General features: G+C 46.3%; 2 protein-coding genes across 2 annotated transcripts in view; both read right to left on the bottom strand.

Annotated features, from left to right (window-relative positions):
* Positions 1-3,006, bottom strand: part of LOC115149813 (basic salivary proline-rich protein 3-like) — an 82,454-nt gene extending 79,448 nt beyond the window's left edge. Inside the window, exon 1 of the mRNA XM_029692638.1 lies at positions 2,994-3,006. Within this exon, the coding sequence (XP_029548498.1) occupies positions 2,994-3,006 (13 nt within the window). The remainder of the gene's footprint in view (positions 1-2,993) is intronic.
* An 8,051-nt stretch (positions 3,007-11,057) lies between these two features.
* LOC115149815 (taste receptor type 1 member 3-like) lies at positions 11,058-21,803 on the bottom strand. The gene is made up of 9 exons (XM_029692639.1): positions 21,234-21,803; positions 20,821-21,024; positions 20,319-20,619; positions 19,710-20,066; positions 13,865-14,281; positions 13,561-13,764; positions 12,967-13,087; positions 12,300-12,670; positions 11,058-12,122 (listed from the first exon to the last, which is right to left on the bottom strand). The coding sequence occupies exons 2-9, from the start codon at positions 21,021-21,023 to the stop codon at positions 11,058-11,060; spliced, it is 3,039 nt and encodes a 1,012-aa protein (XP_029548499.1). The 5' UTR covers position 21,024; positions 21,234-21,803.
* Between the last annotated feature and the right edge of the window lie 967 nt (positions 21,804-22,770).

Genomic DNA, 22,770 nt, shown 5'->3' on the forward strand with positions numbered 1-22,770 from the left:
TCTGCAGACCCCCCTCTCCCCTTTTCTCACCCACTCTATGGAGACAGATGGGTAGAAGGGGAAAAGAAAGGGGAAAAGAGATCCAGACAGGCTTAGAGGTCAGGGTTCACAGCAGGGCCAGCCAATCCGGGGGAAGCAGAGAAGGTGGGATTAGGTTTCAGTCAAGATGATGCTTTCTCCCTCTCTCTTTTCTTCTCTCTCTGACTCATCCTCTCAGAATCTTTCCCTCCTTCTCTCCCCCTCTCTGAAGCCGACAGCTGCTATCTGAGAGGGTCTTTCAGAAAGCATCTTGATCCTTGTCTACATAGAAACTTTCCCCATAGAGAGAATGGAAATACTCCACAGTACAATAAATCCAATCCCTTCTGTAGTAGCCTGCCTTCTTCTATAGGGCAGCTTTTACGAGAGGCTACCTAATATGCTTTGCTGAAAGTCCTTGAGTAAATTCTTGGTGCAATCCGTCACTCGCTTAGCGAGGCTCGTGGACATCACTGATTATGTCCCCCTGCTGTCACTAATGCAGGTCTGTTGTTAATTTCACTACTTTAAAACAAACCATCTGTAACTAACTGACAGACCCCACTACACAGAAATACCTATGTTAACACTTTATTTGGATAGTCAGTCCATCTGTAGATGCTCTATCTATCAGTATCATTTCAACTAACTATCTTACCTTAGCCTTAAGCCTAACCATAAGCCTAACCTTAACCTTTACCCTGTGGTGTTCCAATCAGTAGTGGGTTTAATGTGCTAAATACTAGACTGTGATAGTCTATCAATGCGAGGCCACTGGATCTAACCTCTTAGAAGTTAAACTACAGAGGAGGAATCTCACCCCAGTGAGCAGACAAGCTGCCGTCCAGCTGTTTTTGGGCCACGTCCAAAACTAAACAGCTAAAACTCAGAGCCTGCCCTCCCGCTGTGCCTTCCACTTTAACCCTACATAGTGGACATACCTGGCCTGGCCCTGAAATCTACCTGGCTCTATCAATACATGTCAGCAAAGTAGGATGAAGTTGCCCCTAGATGCTGATCTTAGATGAGTTTTGCATTTAAAAACTTGAATGGTTAAGGTGAGGATTTGGGGAGGGTAGCTGAGATCTAGCTGATCCTAGACCTGTGGTTAAGGGTAACTTGAACATGGAGCCTTTTAACTGTTGATGCCAGTGCTTCTCACCTGGCTGGCAAAGCCCTGGCACTAACACACACACTACACCCTTAACACCCTTAGTCCTACTGCAGACACTTTACACACCCTGATCAGCACCAATAGAGGCCTGATTGCTTCCCCATGTCCCATCTGGGTTCCGCTAGTGGTGACAGGAGAGCGCTGGAAGGTGAGGGGTTGGAGAAGGAGGTGGATGCCGACGGCTGCTTTTAAACAACACAACTTTGCAGAGGGGGGTTTTGAAACATGCTATTGACCAGGCAGGGGCAATTACTGCTAATAGGCACTGTTGGCGGGACCGCTTTCCCCCATCAATAAACATTTTTGTTGGGACGGCCCGGAACAGTGTGGAGCCGAGCCGGAGCCAGAGAGATGCTCGCCCACAGTTCTGACATTCCAGATTGGAAGCAGCATTTCAAAGCTGGTGAATAAAGAACCCTCTGACTTAACAGAGGATATCCAGGAGTGATTTTCCTTAAAAGATTGTAGCCACAGTCTGAACCAGTAAACAGTGTGTGTGTGAGTGTGTGTGTTGTAGTTTGTCGTTTACAGTGACACTGCTTCCGAATGCAAAACAAAATCTGTCCACTTAGTTTGATGTTTGTTTACTCCTGATAGTCTTTGGCCCTGCATCCTCTAATGTCATAACCCAGAACCAAATTGCCCCTAGACTCTGATCTAAATGCAGTTTGGGCTTTTCCCCCTGATGGTAAAGGTTAGGATTTGGGGATGGTAAGCTGATCCTAGATTTGTGCCTGAGGACCACCTCTATACATCTGGGGCTGTAGGTAGGGCCACCTGATTTAGCCCATAAACTCTGACCCCTAACCCCTAACTCCTGAAACCTAACCCTCCACCTGTTTGTAGTCAGACTGCTTGTACAGGCCAGAACAGCCAACTGTTCCATGACAACAATACTCTGATGCACGTTCGTACTAGTACTGAATTGTGTTAGAGCTTTTTGAGCCAACATGGTGTCCAGGAAAATGATGTATCTCAATCAGAGTAAGCCCAAAGTCTCTAGGGCTCTAGTCCAAACTGCAGGATACCAATAGTGCTTGTGAGTTGGTGAAAAGTTTAGTATCTCTTTGTCTTTGTCTGTTCTGGTCTGTGTGTCTTAATACACTTCTAGTTTTAACCATTACCAATAGGATTGTCATCATGAGGAGCACTAGTGCGTTACAAACATTGAGATTGTATTTTATTCAACTCAAACTGCAACCACGACACAAAGAATCCCTCCCAACCACTGGTATGTAAAAATGATTCCCACTCTCACTCACACTTAGGCCCTCTGTCATCCTTCCCTCCACTGACTCTTCACCACCACTTACCCACAGCACCACCTTTTGGCCATCCTAAGCATAACAACAGGATATAAAAACAGGTATTTATGCAATCATAGCCTCCAGTCAGTTCCAGTTCAAAGTTTAACTTATCACTTCCCCCCCAATACAGTATATCATTTTTCTTTCTCTGTCCAGACATGCATATAGGAAAACATGCATGCACAGTTCCCTCCCTCTCTATCCTCTCTCCCTTTACCTCTCACCCTCTACTTTTCTCTCCCCTCTCCCGCCTCTCTCTCTCTTCTTCCTCTCTCTCTCGTTTTCCCTCTCTCTTTCCCTCTCTCCTTGACTCTCTCCATGCCTCTCTCCTTATCTCTCTCCTTGCCTCTCTCTCCCTCCCTCCTTGACCTGTCTTCAGTTCACTGCTAGGAATCTTCCAAACAGCAGGACAATAACAACTGTTGTTGTCTCCACAGATACACACTTCCATCCCTGAGCGTTTCCTGGGAGCATCTGGCTATAGTTAGCAGTACCTGCCATCTGCATGGCCTAAGAGATGCGGTCAATGGTCAGTGTGTGTAACTAGCTACCTAGTTTAAATATCTACAGTACCGCCACAGAAGCATACCATTTGATTAACACGTGATAACACTTGGCTGATATGTTGGCTGATATGTTGGCTGATATGCGCAGCAGAGAGACTGAGAGGCAGAAGGACATAGAGAGGAGCGGCTGCATCAACGACCTTCTTCAGTCGTGAGTTGCACATGTGTGTCAGGGCAGCAACACAGCTCGTCTACACGTTAACCACCAAATACTACAATATCCACGCAAGCCACGAGCCAGCCAGCCATATATCATGAGTTAGAAGATGATGAATATTATATTATGAGGTTCTTATTTGAAAGGAGCATTGAAGATAAATCAATCAGTAAGGTAAATGGAGCTAGCTAACAGCAGATTTACATCAATCATCAACGTCAATGATCTGTTTATAGCCCACCCTCTTTTCCTGAAGTCAGATATTGCTTTGGAGGCACTGTAACTAGCTTCCAATGTGTGATGATGATGAGTGAGTGTGTTGGTGCAGAAATAAATAGTCCTATGCAAAAGAAAATGCTACATTTGATATGTTATGAATTTCGAGAGCACCTGTCACCTGAAAGGTCTGTGCATGGCCCTGCCTGTGACACGAACACACACACGTCTCAGATAGATCCCTGACCAGGATCCTGCCTTCTCCTCTGTCTCAGCCAGGCCAGATGTGGCCTCTTATCAGGAGATGGAAACTTGAGCTCTAATCATTATCATTTCCCCATGCTAGATTTATAGACCAGTTGGGATTTATAGTCCACTCCTGACAGGCTGGAATAGAAGAGGAGAGCAGAGAGACACACACACCACCATGTACTCTCTTTCCCCTTATCGTGTGCTATCTAGAACTGAAAAGGGTTCTTCAGCTGTCCCCGTAAGAGAACCCTTTCAAGAACCCTTTTGGTTCAGGTAGAACCATTTTGGGTGGGAACCTTTTGGAACTCTTTTGGAACTCTTTTTCTAAGAGTTTGGGGCTAGTCCTGCAGGCTTTAGCCACCTGCAAATTACAACTTAGTACTTGAAGAGTTAAGACTATGTTCCTTCAGCCCATTGTGTGTGTGTGTGTGTCAGGGGGAGGGCCGTACAGCCTCTAGTAGAAAGCCTTTAATCCTGGGGCTGTCAGGCCCAAACCCGGCTTGACGTCCCATTGATGTGTAACAGAACAAAACACAGGGCCCCTCACTAAGCCCCCGACCCGGGCCCCTCGGCCCCCAGCCACCCCGACAATACCACAGAGGAGGGCATTTTTCAGCCAGTACACACACACACACACACACACACACACCTAAATGCACGCACACAGGCACACACAGAGGGGAGGGCATTCCTCAGCCCCTCAGAGCCTCGTCTTAAAGGGGAAAAGGCAACCACTAAACAACACACATTCAGAGTAAATACATTACCATACACAACATTACAATTTTAATTCTCAAGGAAGGACTTTCCATAGGAGCAACAATATTTTTTCCCATATCATTTGTTTATAAATTCTCGACTGACAACAAAAGCCTAAAATATACAGTTTATCCTTAGTTTTTTGGTAATGATAAGGTGAGAAAGTTGTACTAATCTAAGTAAGGTATTTATTCTAAGATATAAGTAAGTCATTTATATTATTTACAATATTCTTCACAATTATGAACTTAGTACTGTTTAGGCATTAGCTTGGAGAAGTGTATATCCAGAACCTAATACAACAATAAAGGAAAAATCACACACACACACCATCACCATCAATCCATCCATCCATCCATCCACACACTCCCAAATGATGTAGGACATACAGGACTAGTGTTTATGTGTGTGTGTGTGTGTGTGTGTGTGTGTGTGTGTGTGTGTGTGTGTGTGTGTGTGTGTGTGTGTGTGTGTGCGTGTGTGCGTGCGTGTTTGCGTGCGTGCGTACGTGCGTGTGTGTGTGTGTGTGTACATGTGTACCACTGACCATCCATTAACAACACTGCTCCACGTCTACTCTTTCATATTCATGAGACACATATTTCTCTCCCACTTTCTCTCTCCATCCCTCTCTCTCTCACACACACACACACAGCCACCCAATCGGTACGAATTAAAACTAGGCCTTGGGTCAATTAGCACTGGAGCTGGGAGTATGCTCATGAGAGAGCAGAGAAACAGGTAGGGAGGGGATGGAACTGTGGTGCCATTGAGGAGGACTCAGGTAGAATAAATAGACACAAAAATACATACACATCATCTGGGTTGAAAAGCAGCAGCGTGTTGACTGTCTGGGAAGGAGAGATAGAGAGAGAGAGAGAGAGAGAGATCTCTGTCTATGTTAAGCTGTACTGTCTTCTGTTTGCAGAAGGCCTACGCTTATGGTCCTGTGCCACCCAAAGTGTGCACTTGTTCACTTCCTTTTAATGACTGCCATAAGAAAAAAATCCCTCAAGCCCATGTCTCCACCAATCCAATGCTTTTTTTGATGTGTGGGAAATAACAAGTGTACACTTCAGGAGAAAGACCCTTGCAAGGATGCTGGCCCAAACAGCATCCCTAGCCGCGTCCTCAGAGCATGCGCAGACCAGCTGGCTGATGTGTTTATGGACATATTCAATCTCTCCCTATCCCAGTCTGCTGTCCCCACATGCTTCAAGATGGCCACCATTGTTCCTGTACCCAAGAAAGCAAAGGTAACTGAACTAAATGACTATCGCCCCGTAGCACTCACTTCCGTCATCATGAAGTGCTTTGAGAGACTAGTCAAGGATCATATCACCTCCACCTTACCTGTCACCCTAGCCCTACTTCAGTTTGCTTACCGCCCCAATAGGTCCACAGACGATGCAGTCGCCATCACACTGCCCTATCCCATCTGGACAAGAGGAATACCTATGTAAGAATGCTGTTCATTGACTATAGCTGTGCATTCAACACCATTGTACCCTCCAAGCTCATCATTAAGCTTGAGGTCCTGGGTCTCAACCCCGCCCTGTGCATTTGGGTCCTGGACTTCCTGACGGGCCGCCCCCAGATGGTAAAGGTAGGAAACAATATCTCCACTTTGCTGATCCTCAACACTGATGCCCCACAATGGTGCGTGCTCAGCCCCGTCCTGTACTCCCTGTTCACCCATGACTGCGTGGCCATGCACGCCTCCAACTCAATCATCAAGTTTGCAGACGACACAACAGTAGTAGGCTTGATTACCAACAACGACGAGACAGCCTACAGGGAGGAGGTGAGGGCTCTCGGAGTGTGGTGTCAGGAAAACAACCTCTCATTCAACGTCAACAAAACAAAGGAGATAATCGTGGACTTCAGGAAACAGCAGAGGGAGCACCCCCTCTGTACAAATCACAAACAAACTGAATTGGTCCACTCACACAGACAGTGTGGTGAAGAAGGCGCAACAGGGCCTCTTCAACCTCAGGAGGCTGAAGAAATGTGGCTTGTCACCTAAAACCCTCACAAACTTTTACAGATGCACAATTGAGAGCATCCTGCCAGGCTGTATCACCGCCTGGTACGGCAACTGCACAGCCCACAATCCCAGGGCTCACCGAGGGCAAACTACCTGCCCTCCAGGACACATACAGCATCCGATGTCACACAGGAAGGCCAAATAGATCATCAAGGACAACAACCCAAGCCACTGCCTGTTCACCCCGCTACCATCCAGAAGGCGAGGTCAGTACAGGTGCATCAAAGCTGGGACCGAGACTGAAAAACAGCTTCTATCTCAAGGCCATCAGACTGCTAAACAGCCATCACTAACACAGAGAGGCTGCTGCCTACATACAGACTTGAAATCATTGGCCACTTTAATAAATGGATCACTAGTCACCTTAATAATGCCACTTTAATAATGTTTACATATCTTGCATTACTCATCTCATATGTATATACTGTGTTTTATACCATCTATTGCATCTTGCCTATGCCGCTCTGTCATTGCTCATCCATATATTTATATTTATATATTCTTATTCCATTCCTTAGATTTGTGTGCATTAGGTCATTGTTGTGGAATTAGATTTCTTGTTAGATATTGCTGCACTGTCGAAACTAGAAGTACAAGCATTTTGCTACACTCGCATTAACAACTGCTAACCATGTGTATGTGACCAATAAAATTTGATTTGATATTATTGAGATGCATCCATTGACCCAGAAACAGCTTCTTTTAATCCTACACAGCTCAGTCTACTTCACTTTCTCTTTCTCAACAGCCATATTGTTCTTAGTTCTGGCCTCGCACAGTTTGGTAATTTCATGAATTCATGTTCCCCCTTATTGCATCGATTGTATTGTCTTCCTGTTATCGAACGTAGCCTATGCGTACATATTAGCTATTATGCTGAACATTAATTAACGGCAGTATATATAACTTTATTAACAAAGTCATTTTCTACCTAATATGGTCGCTATTTTGGTTGGAGATATGCCTAGTAGGCCTATGCATAACTTATTTCACGTTAGGCCGTAGGCCTAGGCTACAATGTTAGGTTTGTTTCACCGTGCTCTCACACAAGCTTTTGGTTTATGAAACTTTATTTAGCACTTACTTTACATGAACCACTAAATATGATACATTTTGCAGTCATTAAAAGTCGTGTTAAAATTTGATTAATGTCCTGGGCCTGCCCCGGGTTATTGCGTTCGTTTTAGAACCGGGCTGCTTCCCGGGCGTGAGCCAGGTGCTCCGTTTTAGCTGACGGCAAAGACGGCTCAAAATAAAGTGATATACACTACCGTTTAAAAGTTTGGGGTCACTTAGAAATGTCCTTGTTTTTCAAAGAAAAGCAAATATTTTTGTCCATTAAATTAACATCAAATTGATCAGAAATACAGTATAGACATTGTTAATGCTGTAAATGACTATTGTAACTGGAAACGGCAGATTTTTTAATGGAATATCTACATAGGCGTACAGAGGCCCATTATCAGCAACCATCACTCCTGTGTTCCAATGGTATGTTGTGTTAGCTAATCCAAGTTTATTATTTATAAAGGATAATAGATCATTAGAAAACCCTTTTGCAATGATGTTAGCACAGCTGAAAACTGTTGTCCTAATTAAAGAATAAATAAAACTGGCCTTCTTTAGACTAGTTGAGTATCTGGAGCATCAGCATTAGGTTTGATTACAGGCTCAAAATGGCCAGAAACAAATAACTTTCTTCTAAAATTCATCAGTCTATTCTTGTTTTGGGAAATTAAGGCTATTCCATGCGAGACATTGCCAAGAAACTGAAGATCTCGTACAACGCTGTGTACTACTCCTTTCACAGAACAGCGCAAACTGGCTCTAACCAGAATAGAAAGAGGAGTGGGAGGCCACTGTGCACAACTGAGCAAGAGGACAAGTACATAAGTGTCTAGTTTGAGAAACAGACGCCTCACAAGTCCTCAACTGGCAGCTTCATTAAATAGTACCCGCAAAACACCAGTCTCAACGAGGCGACTCCGGGATGCTGGCCTTCTAGGCAGAGTTGCAAAGATATTAGACTTGCCAATAAAAAGAAAAGATTAAGATGGGCAAAAGAACACAGACACTGGACAGAGGAACTCTGCCAAGTGTGACAAAACCTCACATTTTTGATATGCCACATCTGTTAAATGTTGTGTTTATATTTTTGTTCAGTGTAAATATGAATCTTGAAGTGCAGTGTGATTTCAAATAACTGATGAAATGTTTTAAATCGATATTGGTCTATCTGAAGAAATCATTCGGCTGATATACTCAATTTTTTGAGATACTGTTTTTTGTCAAAAAGCCTGTGTCATCTTGTGGTGGTCAAAAAATACCACACCTACTCGGTCTGAGCTCACATTAACAATAGTTGTCTGGGCTATAATGCGACAAAAGTTAAATACTACATTTTGGCAAGTGTTCGTTTAGCGTCTCGTTCTTGCCCGTTTAAAAAGTAAAAGAAAAAAAAACTATTAGCTGCAGCTCTTGATTAAATAATTGCAATGATAATGGCCATACATTCTGCCCAGACAAAGGTCGCCTTTAGTTTGGAGGATTATTATTCAAATTCAAAACAGTAACAAGCTTTAATTAAACACGCTAAAGGCACGGAGGAAGAGAGGGCATTTCTATGGTCGTACCTCTCCCGTTGCTGTTCCCCGGTGGCTGGTGGTTCTTGCCGCCACCGGACTTGATAAACACGTTTGATGCTGGTTGTTTACCCCATAGAACCAAGCCTTTAGTGTTCGGGGCGATAGGGACCGCATCAGAGCAAAGGATGCTTTATCCCTAACCGCTTCATTAGCGCTCTCTGATTCCCACATTAGTTTATTGTAAGAAACAACTTTTATCACGCGACGTAAACAGCGGGCCCAGAAGAATAGAACATACGGACTATGTGAAGTTTTTCTTTTTGTCTTATGTCTTGTTTGGGTAACAATAGATGGCTCAGCACAATACCAGACTTCATCATACAGTCATACCAGCAACCTTGTGGTAAATAGCGTGTTCATCTTCATTCCAAAACTCAATTTTGAAATGAGGGGATGCTTTTATCAAGAGTAGGCTATAGACCAACATTGTGTTTTTATAATTCTTGCTATAAGGGATGAAAGTTTTCCAATGCCTATAGGCGAATTCTTCTGTACAAACCACTCCATGTTGTGCTTCATGTTTAAATGATCATATTATCACTATTGAAATGAATTTCGTTCAATTATTCAGAAGTTAATTTAAGCACTGGCCTCAATGTAAGTTTCTTTTTTTTTCAAAGCAATAAAAAGGTTTCTTCTTAATATGAATAATTTCAAGTGCTTATTATTCGAAATTGCTCACGAAATCGGATTCATTGAGTGAATCTTTATCATGCATTAACACCGTTAGATATTACTGTGCACATTAGGCCTATGACACTGTATATTAATGAACGGATTATCAAGAGCTGGCTATGTTCGAGGGCACGGGCTTTCAGTTTTACGCAGCTTCCACATCAATGTCATGTGTGGAGTTGGTCACGGGGGTGACCTATCCCAGTTAATAACCAGAGGCTGTAACCGTTTTTAGCTTCACCAAACCATACGTATGCCTACTGGACTATAAGCGCATAGATTCATTACACCTGCCTTTCAACGGCAGAAAACGTCAAGGTGAGCTCATGACATTGCAGAACTTGGAGTAAAAATAATAAAACGCTTAGTGTTGTCATTTATGGTTGACGAATTTGGTTTGTCGTTTAATTTAATCAGTAGACTAGGAAACGTGTGATGGTTCCGTATTTTACCGTCTACATCTTCCCACTCACAGGTTGAAATAGACGAAGAAAACGTCAAACATGCCCGAGGCCAAAGGCAGGCTAATCAGAACAATTTAGTGGGCTTTATTAAATATCTTCCGTATTCAATTATCTGTTGCCTAGTTCAAATTCACTGAGATTTACATATACATAAATACTACATCACTCAATTGATTCTCTACACAATTCGTTCATCAAAAGTGCTATAGGCCTATGCGTAGTATAATACCTATAGGCTACACATTGGTCTATGAGCATAACATTGTTATAGTAGCCTATAGCAAAAATTACTGTGACTTAGCCTAGTATGCCTTTGCTGCATATTGTGTATTTTCACGAATAAGACAATCACGCCAACCCATTATAATGGAATCGGATGTTGTTTTACTGTAAAATACATTAGGCCTACATACTATTCAATAAAAGCCACATTGACTGACTGATATTTCTACCTAATGGCTTTTTCAGTCTGTAAACGGCTTGTAATATGTATGATTGCGACCCCTGGTGGTGATCTAGCAAACTACATCACTGATCGTAGCAGGCAAGTGCAGCATGCTGCACCTTTTAGCACATCTGGTTGAACTTAGTCACACACATCCTCAATTGTCAAGTCTTTGTTATACATTTCATGTGCATGTAGACTAGTTTGATTGAATGATTGCACTTATATGTCTCTGCAAAAATTGTGAAACAATGCATTATAAACTAAATTGAATATATTATTTAAACATTAAACAGAATAAAGGTCACTGTCCCAAGTCTTGTCCCTGTCCCTTATCCCTGTCCCTTCCCTGATCCATGCCCCTCCCCTGCAGATCCCTGCCCCTCCCCTGCAGATCCCTGCCCCTCCCCTGCAGATCCCTGCCTCTCCCCTGCAGATCCCTGTCCCTCCCCTGCAGATCCCTGTCCCTTCCCTGCAGATCCCTGTCCCTCCCCTGCAGATCCCTGTCCCTTCCCTGATCCATGCCCCTCCCCTGCAGATCCCTGTCCCTCCCCTGATCCATGCCCCTCCCCTCCAGATCCCTGTCCCTCCCCTGCAGATCCCTGTCCCTCCCCTCCAGATCCCTGTCCCTCCCCTGCAGATCCCTGTCCCTTCCCTGATCCATGCCCCTCCCCTGCAGATCCCTGTCCCTTCCCTGATCCATGCCCCTCCCCTCCAGATCCCTGTCCCTCCCCTGCAGGTCCCTGCCTCTCCCCTCCAGATCCCTGTCCCTCCCCTGCAGATCCCTGCCCCTCCCCTCCAGATCCCTGCCTCTCCCCTCCAGATCCCTGGTCATGTTCCTTCTGAGGAGTTGCTTCAGCCCCCTTGAGGAAGGTATGAAAGTGCTCTTCTGTGTTGAGCTCAGGTTTCTTCAGCAGCAGGTGACATTTTGGCAGATAGTAGGCCACCATCAGTCCCATGTTACTGAGCAAACTGACAGATACATGAACGATGGAGCGGTCTTTGTCATTCAGACTGGTATAGATGGGGATAAAGACCACCCAAACCACGCAGTAGGTCAGGGTGGAGAAGGTGATATCTCTGGCCAGGTTGTACTGTCGAACGGTCTTCACAGCCATGAAGGTGCACATGAAGGATGTGAGGGCCAGGAGGCCATTAAAACCCTGCATCAGGCCCAGACCTAAAATGGGTTCCACAGGGCATCGCAGGAACTTCCTCACAAAGGTCACCTTCATCTTGGCCAGGTACTGGGATAGAGAGGGCCCTTCCTGGACATAGTAGCCACAGATCCCTGCCTGCACTCCACAGCAGGCCAATACTAGCAGACAGCCTCCAGGGCCTCTCAGTGTATCCAGATGAAAAGGAGCCTTGCCAGGGAATTCTGTCACGTACACAATCTGAGGGAGGACAGAGAATGAGCTATTCCAGGATTCATGATACTCTGCGTCTTCCTCACTCATATTCATCCAAATGTCTCCTGAACTGTTGGATTTTTTTATCAAAGAAAACCTATTTAGCTATATAATATCTCCATGATTCATGTTTGTTTTGTGTTCCACAGGTCTAGGCCTTACCTGCAGTGAGATGATTAGGATGGTGGACAGGGTGACCGTTTGGAAAATAGAGCTGAGGGGCAGCTGCAGACGACACACCAGCTCCCCCGGCTGGCCCAGAAACAGCAGCAGGCAGGCACAGCCCCCCATCAGGCTGAGGAGGGCCACACCACCCAGGGCCCCCCCAGAGGCCCTCACCAGCGGAGACCCCCGGTGCTGCAGGAGCAGGACTCCCACAGCCCCCTGACAGGCCAGCATCACCAGCATGGCCAGCAGCAACCCCAGGGACTCAGGCTGGCTCCAGGTAAGGAAGTCAAAGGTAGGCTCGGTGCAGTTGGTGCTACGTACTTGGGACCACTGGCCCTCTAGACACTGGGTACACTGGATGTCCACTTGGAGACAGAGAAGGAGCAGAGACGTGGTTAGAATGATAGAACCAGATAAGAGTAGAAAGTCTTATAAGACCACCACTCACATCTTTCAATTTTGTACATTTATTGGGCATTTTTTAAACACAATGTTGGCAGTGTTTGACAAAGGTGTAAAGCTGTTAGTCTGTTCATCTGTTAGTTTCAGCATGTTGCTCAAGGAAAATATCAAAGAAATCTACAAAACCAAATCACAAGAGTGATGGCCTTTTTAAGGACTAGATTGATGGATGTCATTTCTGTGAGTGTGAATCACCCACTTGTGCCATTCTGGAAGGTGCCCGGCAAACATTCAATACAGTCATAGCAGCAGGAATGGAAGCCTTTCACTCTGCGCACCTGGCCAGGGCCACACTCAGAGGAACAGGTAGACTCAGGGGCCTGCAGCAGAGGTGGGGTCAGAGAGGATGTGGTGGTCAACACCACAGGAGGCTGCTGAAGGGAGGACGGCTCATAATAACCGCCGGAACGGAGCGAATGGAATGGCATCAAACACATGGAAACCATGTTGTTGTTTTTTTTTTATACAATTCCACAAATTCCGCTCCAGCCATTACCACGAGCCCATCCTCCCCAATTAAGGTGCCACCAACCTTCTGTGGTAAACACATTTAAATGAAGACTTTTTTACGTCAAACATTTGAGCAGCTTTAACCAATAGTGGTGAAAATTTAGTTTGGTGCATAAAAGGAAAATGCAATCTACTCTAGCTGAACATACCCTAGGAACTTCGAAAAGTTACCACTTTGTGGAGCATAGCTGGCACATTAAAAAGGCTTAATCCCAGAGGTAAAAATGTGAAAAGCCGATAAAATCCAACATTATGTTTGATGAGGAGATGGGGCGGCGATTACCTTAGTACTGCCTGTATGCCATTGGATGAGGGTGTTGTTAATTGACAGGTTCTTGTAGAAGGAGCCGACATCTTTGAAACTCAGACTGTTGTTTCTCCAGACCCACTGTAGTACGTTGTAGCCAATGTTTGGGTTTCCATTACTGTCAAACTCAAAATGACTTCCATTTAGACTGAAGTTTACCTTCTTCAGCACCTCCAACAGCTGCAGGGGAGAGTGTTGTTAATTACATTTGTAAAAGTATCCTTGCACAGTCTCACATAATCATTATCTGGGAAAAAAAGTACCGTGAGGGAGAATGTACCTGCCAGGGATAGACTTTGCTTTTAGCGCCCCTCAGGCAGCTATTGGCATTGCACCCGAGCAGATTGTGCAGTGCGTGTGCAACGCTGTAGATGGCAGCATAGACACTGAAAGCTGACCTCAGCACTATGGGCTCTGTCACTAGATGTAAGTTGTCTGGGGACAGGTTCCAGCAGTCTGGGCACTGGTTCATACCACGGGTTGACTCTGTATCTGGTGAGGGCTGCCTGGCCCTCTCCTCTCTGATCCTGGAGAAGAGTTCCCTTGTGTAGGGTGTGAGCAGGGCCAGGGTCTGGCTCTGGAATGTGAAGGCGATGATAGTGCCCACAGTGTGGATGTTTGGGAGAGTTGATACGTCTCTGTGCAGGGCCCAATCATCGCTGGCCACCCACACACCTGTCAGATTCCTCCTGATCACCTGATCACAAACAGCATGTTGGTATCGTAGCAATGGTCATTGAAATTGTTAAAATGTTTTTAAAACTGTTGTAATAAATGAAATAAATGGAAAATAGATTATGTAACTCCAAACTTATAGAATTTTTTTATAATCTATCAGATATTGACTGAATTATAGCACATAAAACATTTTACTGACATGGAAAAATAATGAATGAAGTTCAGGGATTTTGGTGGGAATACAAGTATTACATTTATTGTCAAAAGTAACTTTTCTTCTTAGAATGCACTCATATATACATTTTCTTATTGTATCAGGTATTTTTTTTAAATATTTTGTGTTAAAATAAAGAAAATCATATGTGCCTCATTTCCATAAATACGCAGGGTATATTTACATATATGAAAACATTAACATAAAGGGGTGGAACAGGGCTGAAACCACCAAACACCTGCTCTGTCTACCCTACCAGCACTCACCTGCTCTGACTACCCTACCAGCACTCACCTGCTCTGACTACCCTACCAGCACTCACCTGCTCGGACTACCCTACCAGCACTCACCTGCTCTGACTACCCTACCAGCACTCACCTGCTCTGACTACCCTACCAGCACTCACCTGCTCTGTCTACCCTACCAGCACTCACCTGCTCTATCTACCCTACCAGCACTCACCTGCTCTGTCTACCCTACCAGCACTCACCTGCTCTGTCTACCCTACCAGCACTCACCTGCTCTGTCTACCCTACCAGCACTCAGCTGCTCTGTCTACCCTACCAGCACTCACCTGCTCTGTCTACCTTACCAGCACTCACCTGCTCTGTCTACCCTACCAGCACTCACCTGCTCTGTTCACCCTACCAGCACTCACCTGCTCTGTCTACACTACCAGCACTCACCTGCTCTGTCTACCCTACCAGCACTCACCTGCTCTGTCTACCCTACCAGCACTCACCTGCTCTGTTCACCCTACCAGCACTCACCTGCTCTGTCTACCCTACCAGCACTCAGCTGCTCTGTCTACCCTACCAGCACTCACCTGCTCTGTCTACCTTACCAGCACTCACCTGCTCTGTCTACCCTACCAGCACTCACCTGCTCTGTTCACCCTACCAGCACTCACCTGCTCTGTCTACACTACCAGCACTCACCTGCTCTGTCTACCCTACCAGCACTCACCTGCTCTGTCTACCCTACCAGCACTCACCTGCTCTGTTCACCCTACCAGCACTCACCTGCTCTGTCTACCCTACCAGCACTCACCTGCTCTGTCTACCCTACCAGCACTCACCTGCTATGTCTACCCTACCAGCACTCACCTGCTCTGTCTACCCTACCAGCACTCACCTGCTCTGTCTACCCTACCAGCACTCACCTGCTCTATCTACCCTACCAGCACTCACCTGCTCTGTCTTCCCTACCAGCACTCACCTGCTCTATCTACCCTACCAGCACTCACCTGCTCTGTCTACCCTACCAGCACTCACCTGCTCTGTCTACCCTACCAGCACTCACCTGCTCTGTCTACCTTACCAGCACTCACCTGCTCTGTCTACCCTACCAGCACTCACCTGCTCTGTCTACCCTACCAGCACTCACCTGCTCTGTCTACCCTACCAGCACTCACCTGCTCTATCTACCCTACCAGCACTCACCTGCTCTGTCTACCCTACCAGCACTCACCTGCTCTGTCTACCCTACCAGCACTCACCTGCTCTGTCTACCCTACCAGCACTCACCTGCTCTGTCTACCCTACCAGCACTCACCTGCTCTGTCTACCCTACCAGCACTCACCTGCTCTGTTCACCCTACCAGCACTCACCTGCTCTGTCTACCCTACCAGCACTCACCTGCTCTGTCTACCCTACCAGCACTCACCTGCTCTGTCTACCCTACCAGCACTCACCTGCTCTGTCTACCCTACAAGCACTCACCTGCTCTGTCTACCCTACCAGCACTCACCTGCTCTGTCTACCCTACCAGCACTCACCTGCTCTATCTACCCTACCAGCACTCACCTGCTCTGTCTACCCTACCAGCACTCACCTGCTCTGTCTACCCTACCAGCACTCACCTGCTCTGTCTACCCTACCAGCACTCACCTGCTCTGTCTACCCTACCAGCACTCACCTGCTCTGTCTACCCTACCAGCACTCACCTGCTCTGTCTACCTTACCAGCACTCACCTGCTCTGTCTACCCTACCAGCACTCACCTGCTCTGTCTACCCTACCAGCACTCACCTGCTCTGTCTACCCTACCAGCACTCACCTGCTCTGTCTACCTTACCAGCACTCACCTGCTCTGTCTACCCTACCAGCACTCACCTGCTCTCTCTACCCTACCAGCACTCACCTGCTCTGTCTACCCTACCAGCACTCACCTGCTCTGTCTACCCTACCAGCACTCACCTGCTCTGTCTACCCTACCAGCACTCACCTGCTCTGTCTACCTTACCAGCACTCACCTGCTCTGTCTACCCTACCAGCACTCACCTGCTCTGTTCACCCTACCAGCACTCACCTGCTCTGTCTACACTACCAGCACTCACCTGCTCTGTCTACCCTACCAGCACTCACCTGCTCTGTCTACCCTACCAGCACTCACCTGCTCTGTTCACCCTACCAGCACTCACCTGCTCTGTCTACCCTACCAGCACTCACCTGCTCTGTCTACCCTACCAGCACTCACCTGCTATGTCTACCCTACCAGCACTCACCTGCTCTGTCTACCCTACCAGCACTCACCTGCTCTGTCTACCTTACCAGCACTCACCTGCTCTGTCTACCCTACCAGCACTCACCTGCTCTGTCTACCCTACCAGCACTCACCTGCTCTGTCTACCCTACCAGCACTCACCTGCTCTGTCTACCCTACCAGCACTCACCTGCTCTATCTACCCTACCAGCACTTACCTGCTCTGTCTACACTACCAGCACTCACCTGCTCTGTCTACCCTACCAGCACTCACCTGCTCTGTCTACCCTACCAGCACTCACCTGCTCTGTCTACCCTACCAGCACTCACCTGCTCTATATACCCTACGAGCACTCACCTGCTCTGTCTACCCTACCAGCACTCACCTGCTCTGTCTACCTTACCAGCACTCACCTGCTCTGTCTACCCTGCCAGCACTCACCTGCTCTGTTCACCCTACCAGCACTCACCTGCTCTGTCTACCCTACCAGCACTCACCTGCTCTGTCTACCCTACCAGCACTCACCTGCTCTGTCTACCCTACCAGCACTCACCTGCTCTGTCTACCCTACCAGCACTCACCTGCTCTGTACACCCTACCAGCACTCACTTGCTCTGTCTACCCTACCAGCACTCACCTGATCTGTCTACCCAACCAGCACTCACCTGCTCTATCTATATTGCCAGCACTCACCTGCTCTGTCTACCCTACCTGCACTCACCTGCTCTGACTACCCTACCAGCACTCACATGCTCTGACTACCCTACCAGCACTCACCTGCTCTGACTACCCTACCAGCACTCACCTGCTCTGTCTACCCTACCAGCACTCACCTGCTCTGTCTACCCTACCAGCACTCACCTGCTCTGTCTACCCTACCAGCACTCACCTGCTCTATCTACCCTACCAGCACTCACCTGCTCTGTCTACCCTACCAGCACTCACCTGCTCTGTCTACCTTACCAGCACTCACCTGCTCTATCTACCCTACCAGCACTCACCTGCTCTGTCTACCCTACCAGCACTCACCTGCTCTATCTACCCTACCAGCACTCACCTGCTCTGTCTACCCTACCAGCACTCACCTGCCCTGTCTACCCTACCAGCACTCACCTGCTCTGTCTACCCTACCAGCACTCACCTGCTCTGTCTACCCTACCAGCACTCACCTGCTCTGTCTACCCTACCAGCACTCACCTGCTCTGTCTACCCTACCAGCACTCACCTGCTCTGTCTACCCTACCAGCACTCACCTGCTCTATCTACCCTACCAGCACTCACCTGCTCTGTCTACCCTACCAGCACTCACCTGCTCTATCTACCCTACCAGCACTCACCTGCTCTGTCTACCCTACCAGCACTCACCTGCTCTGTCTACCCTACCAGCACTCACCTGCTCTGTCTACCCTACCAGCACTCACCTGCTCTGTCTACCCTACCAGCACTCACCTGCTCTGTCTACCCTACCAGCACTCACCTGCTCTATATACCCTACCAGCACTCACCTGCTCTGTCTACCCTACCAGCACTCACCTGCTCTGTCTACCCTACCAGCACTCACCTGCTCTATATACTCTACCAGCACTCACCTGCTCTATCTACCCTACCAGCACTCACCTGCTCTATCTACCCTACCAGCACTCACCTGCTCTGTCTACCCTACCAGCACTCACCTGCTCTATCTACCCTACCAGCACTCACCTGCTCTGTCTACCCTACCAGCACTCACCTGCTCTGTCTACCCTACCAGCACTCACCTGCTCTATCTACCCTACCAGCACTCACCTGCTCTGTCTACCCTACCAGCACTCACCTGCTCTGTCTACCCTACCAGCACTCACCTGCTCTATCTACCCTACCAGCACTCACCTGCTCTGTCTACCCTACCAGCACTCACCTGCTCTGTCTACCCTACCAGCACTCACCTGCTCTATCTACCCTACCAGCACTCACCTGCGCTGTCTAGACTGCCCCATTAATTACTGTTGATTTCAATTTTCTCTTGCATAAATCAACAAGTGTGTCAATAGCAGGATACCTCCGGATTTAAAATCACCAGGCTTGGCTCTAGATTACACCTATCTAAACATACTTCACATTGTTTGCGATATCAGACATAATATCACTACAGTGTTCATTTTCGGGAGTTGCTTTCATTTGAGCGAATCTCATTTGTAAACACTGTAGTAAATTATAACTTTTTTCAATTCCACAAAAAAGGAACACACATCAAAATAAAGTTATCTTTCTTCTCTTTGTTGGGATGTAAGTGTCAAGATGGTGCGTTAGATCCTAGATGAAGCTTTAGGGTTCTTAGAAATACAACGGAAAGCCAACGTATTCCATTGAGCCCATTTCAGCCATTACCGGGGTGTGTTTGACAAGTCATTACAAACATTTCATAACATACATAAACGGGGGAAAACAACAGTTACAAGCAAGAGTATAAGAGTAGCAGGAGTACATTTTATTAATCAATCCAGTGAGATTTAAGTGACAAGTGGTTTTGCACCCCTCAAACACAGGAAACAGATAGCTGAAAAAAACGGATCCTAAGATGGGCGGGGCATGCACGTTGCTACTTACAGACAAATGTTCTAATCTGAATTTAGATACTGTAAATGAGTTGCATTAATGTACTTTAAAAACAGTCAAACCAATGGCTGCATAAAGCTTTTTGAAAAGCTTGTGAGATTTTACAATTTTGTCGGTCTCTAGAACTCTTATGTGACTTGCTATCTCACTGACCTCAGTGAAGAAGGCTCTGGCAGGCTGGGAGAGGGAAAAGACCACCACCACTCCCACCTTGGCCTCTGCGATGCGGTCCAGGATCTCTCTGACCACTGGCTGTGGGTCACGGTACATAGGGATTAACCCCTCGTAGCCCACACAGATGGAGCTCTTTGCTGCCAGGGTGGAGAACTGGCGCTGGCCCTGGCGTCCGTACTCATCCTCACTGCCCACCACGGCCACCCAGTTCCACTGGAACCTGTTTAGCAGATACACCATGGCCTCCACCTGCCTCTTGTCACTGGGAACAGTGCGCAGGAACGATGGGTACATACTCTTGTCACTGAACAGGTCACTAGTTGCGAGGTAGCTAATCTACAGAGGACAGAGGGATGATGGTAATGAGACATAAGTAGCAATGGTAGATACAAAAAGCAATTATGTCTCCACTGCAGTTGTATCTCACATTTTCATCTGTGTTCCACCACAGCACACAGTTCAATCAAAATCATATTCGAGCGATTGTCAAACAATGGACAAATGGGAAATCTTCATTTTGCATCATATTAAAAGAGGATGACATTGTTTGCATTGAAAGATAGCATTCCATCATGTGACCATACTAACCTGTGGTATGAGGAAGAATCCCAGTAGTTTTCCTATGACTGAGACCATCTCTGAGGTGGATGGGCCGATGACAGCCACCACACGGGTCACGTAGTCTGTGTAGTTACACATGACGGCCAGCTCTCGGCTGGAGTCCTCAGTGAGGAAGAGGAGTGTGGGCTTCACGATGACGGCAGACTGCTTGCAGGTGTCGAAGATCTCATAGCCCAGCCTGATGCCAGGGAGTAGGGTGGAGTTGGCGTTGATCTCATCCACTGTGTACTTCATTACAAGGGCCATACCTAGCCCATGCTCATTAATCCTACCAGGCGAAGCACAGACAGGGAGGGGTTGTTACTGCTGTACTATAATTCAATAATTCAAATCATTTAAACGAATGAGAAGCAAGCACTAATTCGAATGAGATATGCAGAATCTGCTAAAATGATTACAGTATAAAGACACTTGATATAGGGAAAAATTATATTCAGCAAAAAGTACAGTGGGTCTTGAATTACTGTACCTGTCACAGCTAATGTTGTCCGGCTTCACTCTGTGGCTCAAGTTGCTGGTGAGCTCGTTGATGGGGAAGAGCCCCCCGAGGAGGATGTCTCCCGAAGAGTTAAACAGGTTGGTAGTGATATTCTGGAACCATGGTGGAGAGCTCTGACTGCGCCCTGCTCCTAACACCCAGCATAGAAGCAGCTGTCTCAATGGCACCGCCATGCTGCTGAGGGCAGGTAGAGACAGGCTAGGGGTCATGGCAAACATCAGAGAGAACTTAAAGCAGGCATCGGCGAATGCCAGTGTAGAAAGATGCATTGAGAGAAAGAGAGAGGGTCAGAGGGAAAGAAAAAGAAGGGACAGAGGCCAGGAGAAAGTCATTTGAAAGGTAATTTGCCATCCAACCAGTTACCGAGGAATGGAGAAGCTCACCTGTACTCGTACCTTCACAGCCCAGTCGAGTCGATGGGGAGAGCTCTACTCTCAGTCTGTCTGTACCTCCTGTGTCTCCTGTGTTTTGATGGGTAGTGAATAAAGTACTTTGGGTCAGGCTGCCCTGTACCAGAGTACAAGTCTCACCAGAGGTGTGCTGTTGCTTTCAACATGACGCCGGAGGTCCATTTACATTTGTGGTACGCCTGAAGATGTTTGAAACAAGACTCCAACATATGGAAATTACCAGGCGACAGGTTCTTGTCAGACACTTCCAGAGTATTTTCCTGACATTTGCTTGTGGTTGGCTGATTAGGCCTTGTCAGTATTGTGCGTGGTTAGGGGAGGTTAGATGAGACGAGCGCTTTAATACCACATGCCTGATTTGCACAGTTTTTATAAGACAGTAAAACTTCAAAGGTGGCCTTGTGTGTGTGTTTGATGAGTTCCTGTGGTGTCTCCATTTCATAGGCATATAATATTTAGGAAAATCAGGTGTCAGGTGGCTAATCAACAGAAGCCAATTTGTCTCTCTCCTGTCCTTTACTGCTGCCGATAGCCCTCTGTTAGTACAAGCTGTTAAACATTTGCCAAAATCTATATTAGTATTCTATATCCACTTCTACCATTATAATTTTAAAGTTAAGCTGGAGCTGTAGTTGAGATTTATTATATTTTCTCTCTCATCTGATGTTTGCATATTTGTATTCAGCCTGGATACTCACAGTATTTTGCATTAACCTTTGCATGCCATCTTTTTGTCCATTTGCATCGAGATAGAACATCACATTTCCAGGTTCTTCCAGGTATTTTGCATGAAACAATAAACACTTTTAACCTTAACACACACCTTTGAAAAAGTGTTAGTCAGTATGATCACTACACCTTTGTACTGTATATAATAGGGCTGAACTTAAATGTACTTATTCACAGCTCTTTAATTGGGTGACAGATGATCTGTCTGACAGACAGTGTATAGGTGTATTTGGACCCTAGTTAAAACAGGTACTGTAGTCTTTCTTCTATCCTGTCCGAGATCTTGACGTGAGCAGACACATACCAATGCTTGTGACGAAACACCTGATGTTTCACTTTAGTACAGAGCGTCTACTTTCCACCCACGTTTTAAAACAAATACGCCATGCTACTATTTAGTTTTTATAATCAGTTTGTGATATAAAGCAAACTAAAGTGAAAATGCTATAAAACAGTTTTTTACATTTCTGTTCATATACAGTGCATTCGGAAAGTATTCAGACCCTTGACTTTTTCACATTTTGTTACGTTACAGCCTTATACTAAAATTGATTAAATAAATGTTTTCCCTCATCAATCTACACACATAATGACAAAGTGAAAATAGCTTTGTAGACATTTTTGCAAATATATAAAAAATACTATTGCTATGAGACTCCAAATTGAACTCAGGTGTATCATGTTTCCATTGGTCATCCTTCAGATGATTCTACAACTTGATCGAAGTCCACCTGTGGTAAATTCAATTGATTGGGCATGATTTGGAAAGGCACACACCTGT

Source organism: Salmo trutta, chromosome 16, assembly GCF_901001165.1.
Source record: "Salmo trutta chromosome 16, fSalTru1.1, whole genome shotgun sequence".
Classification (NCBI taxonomy): domain Eukaryota; kingdom Metazoa; phylum Chordata; class Actinopteri; order Salmoniformes; family Salmonidae; genus Salmo; species Salmo trutta.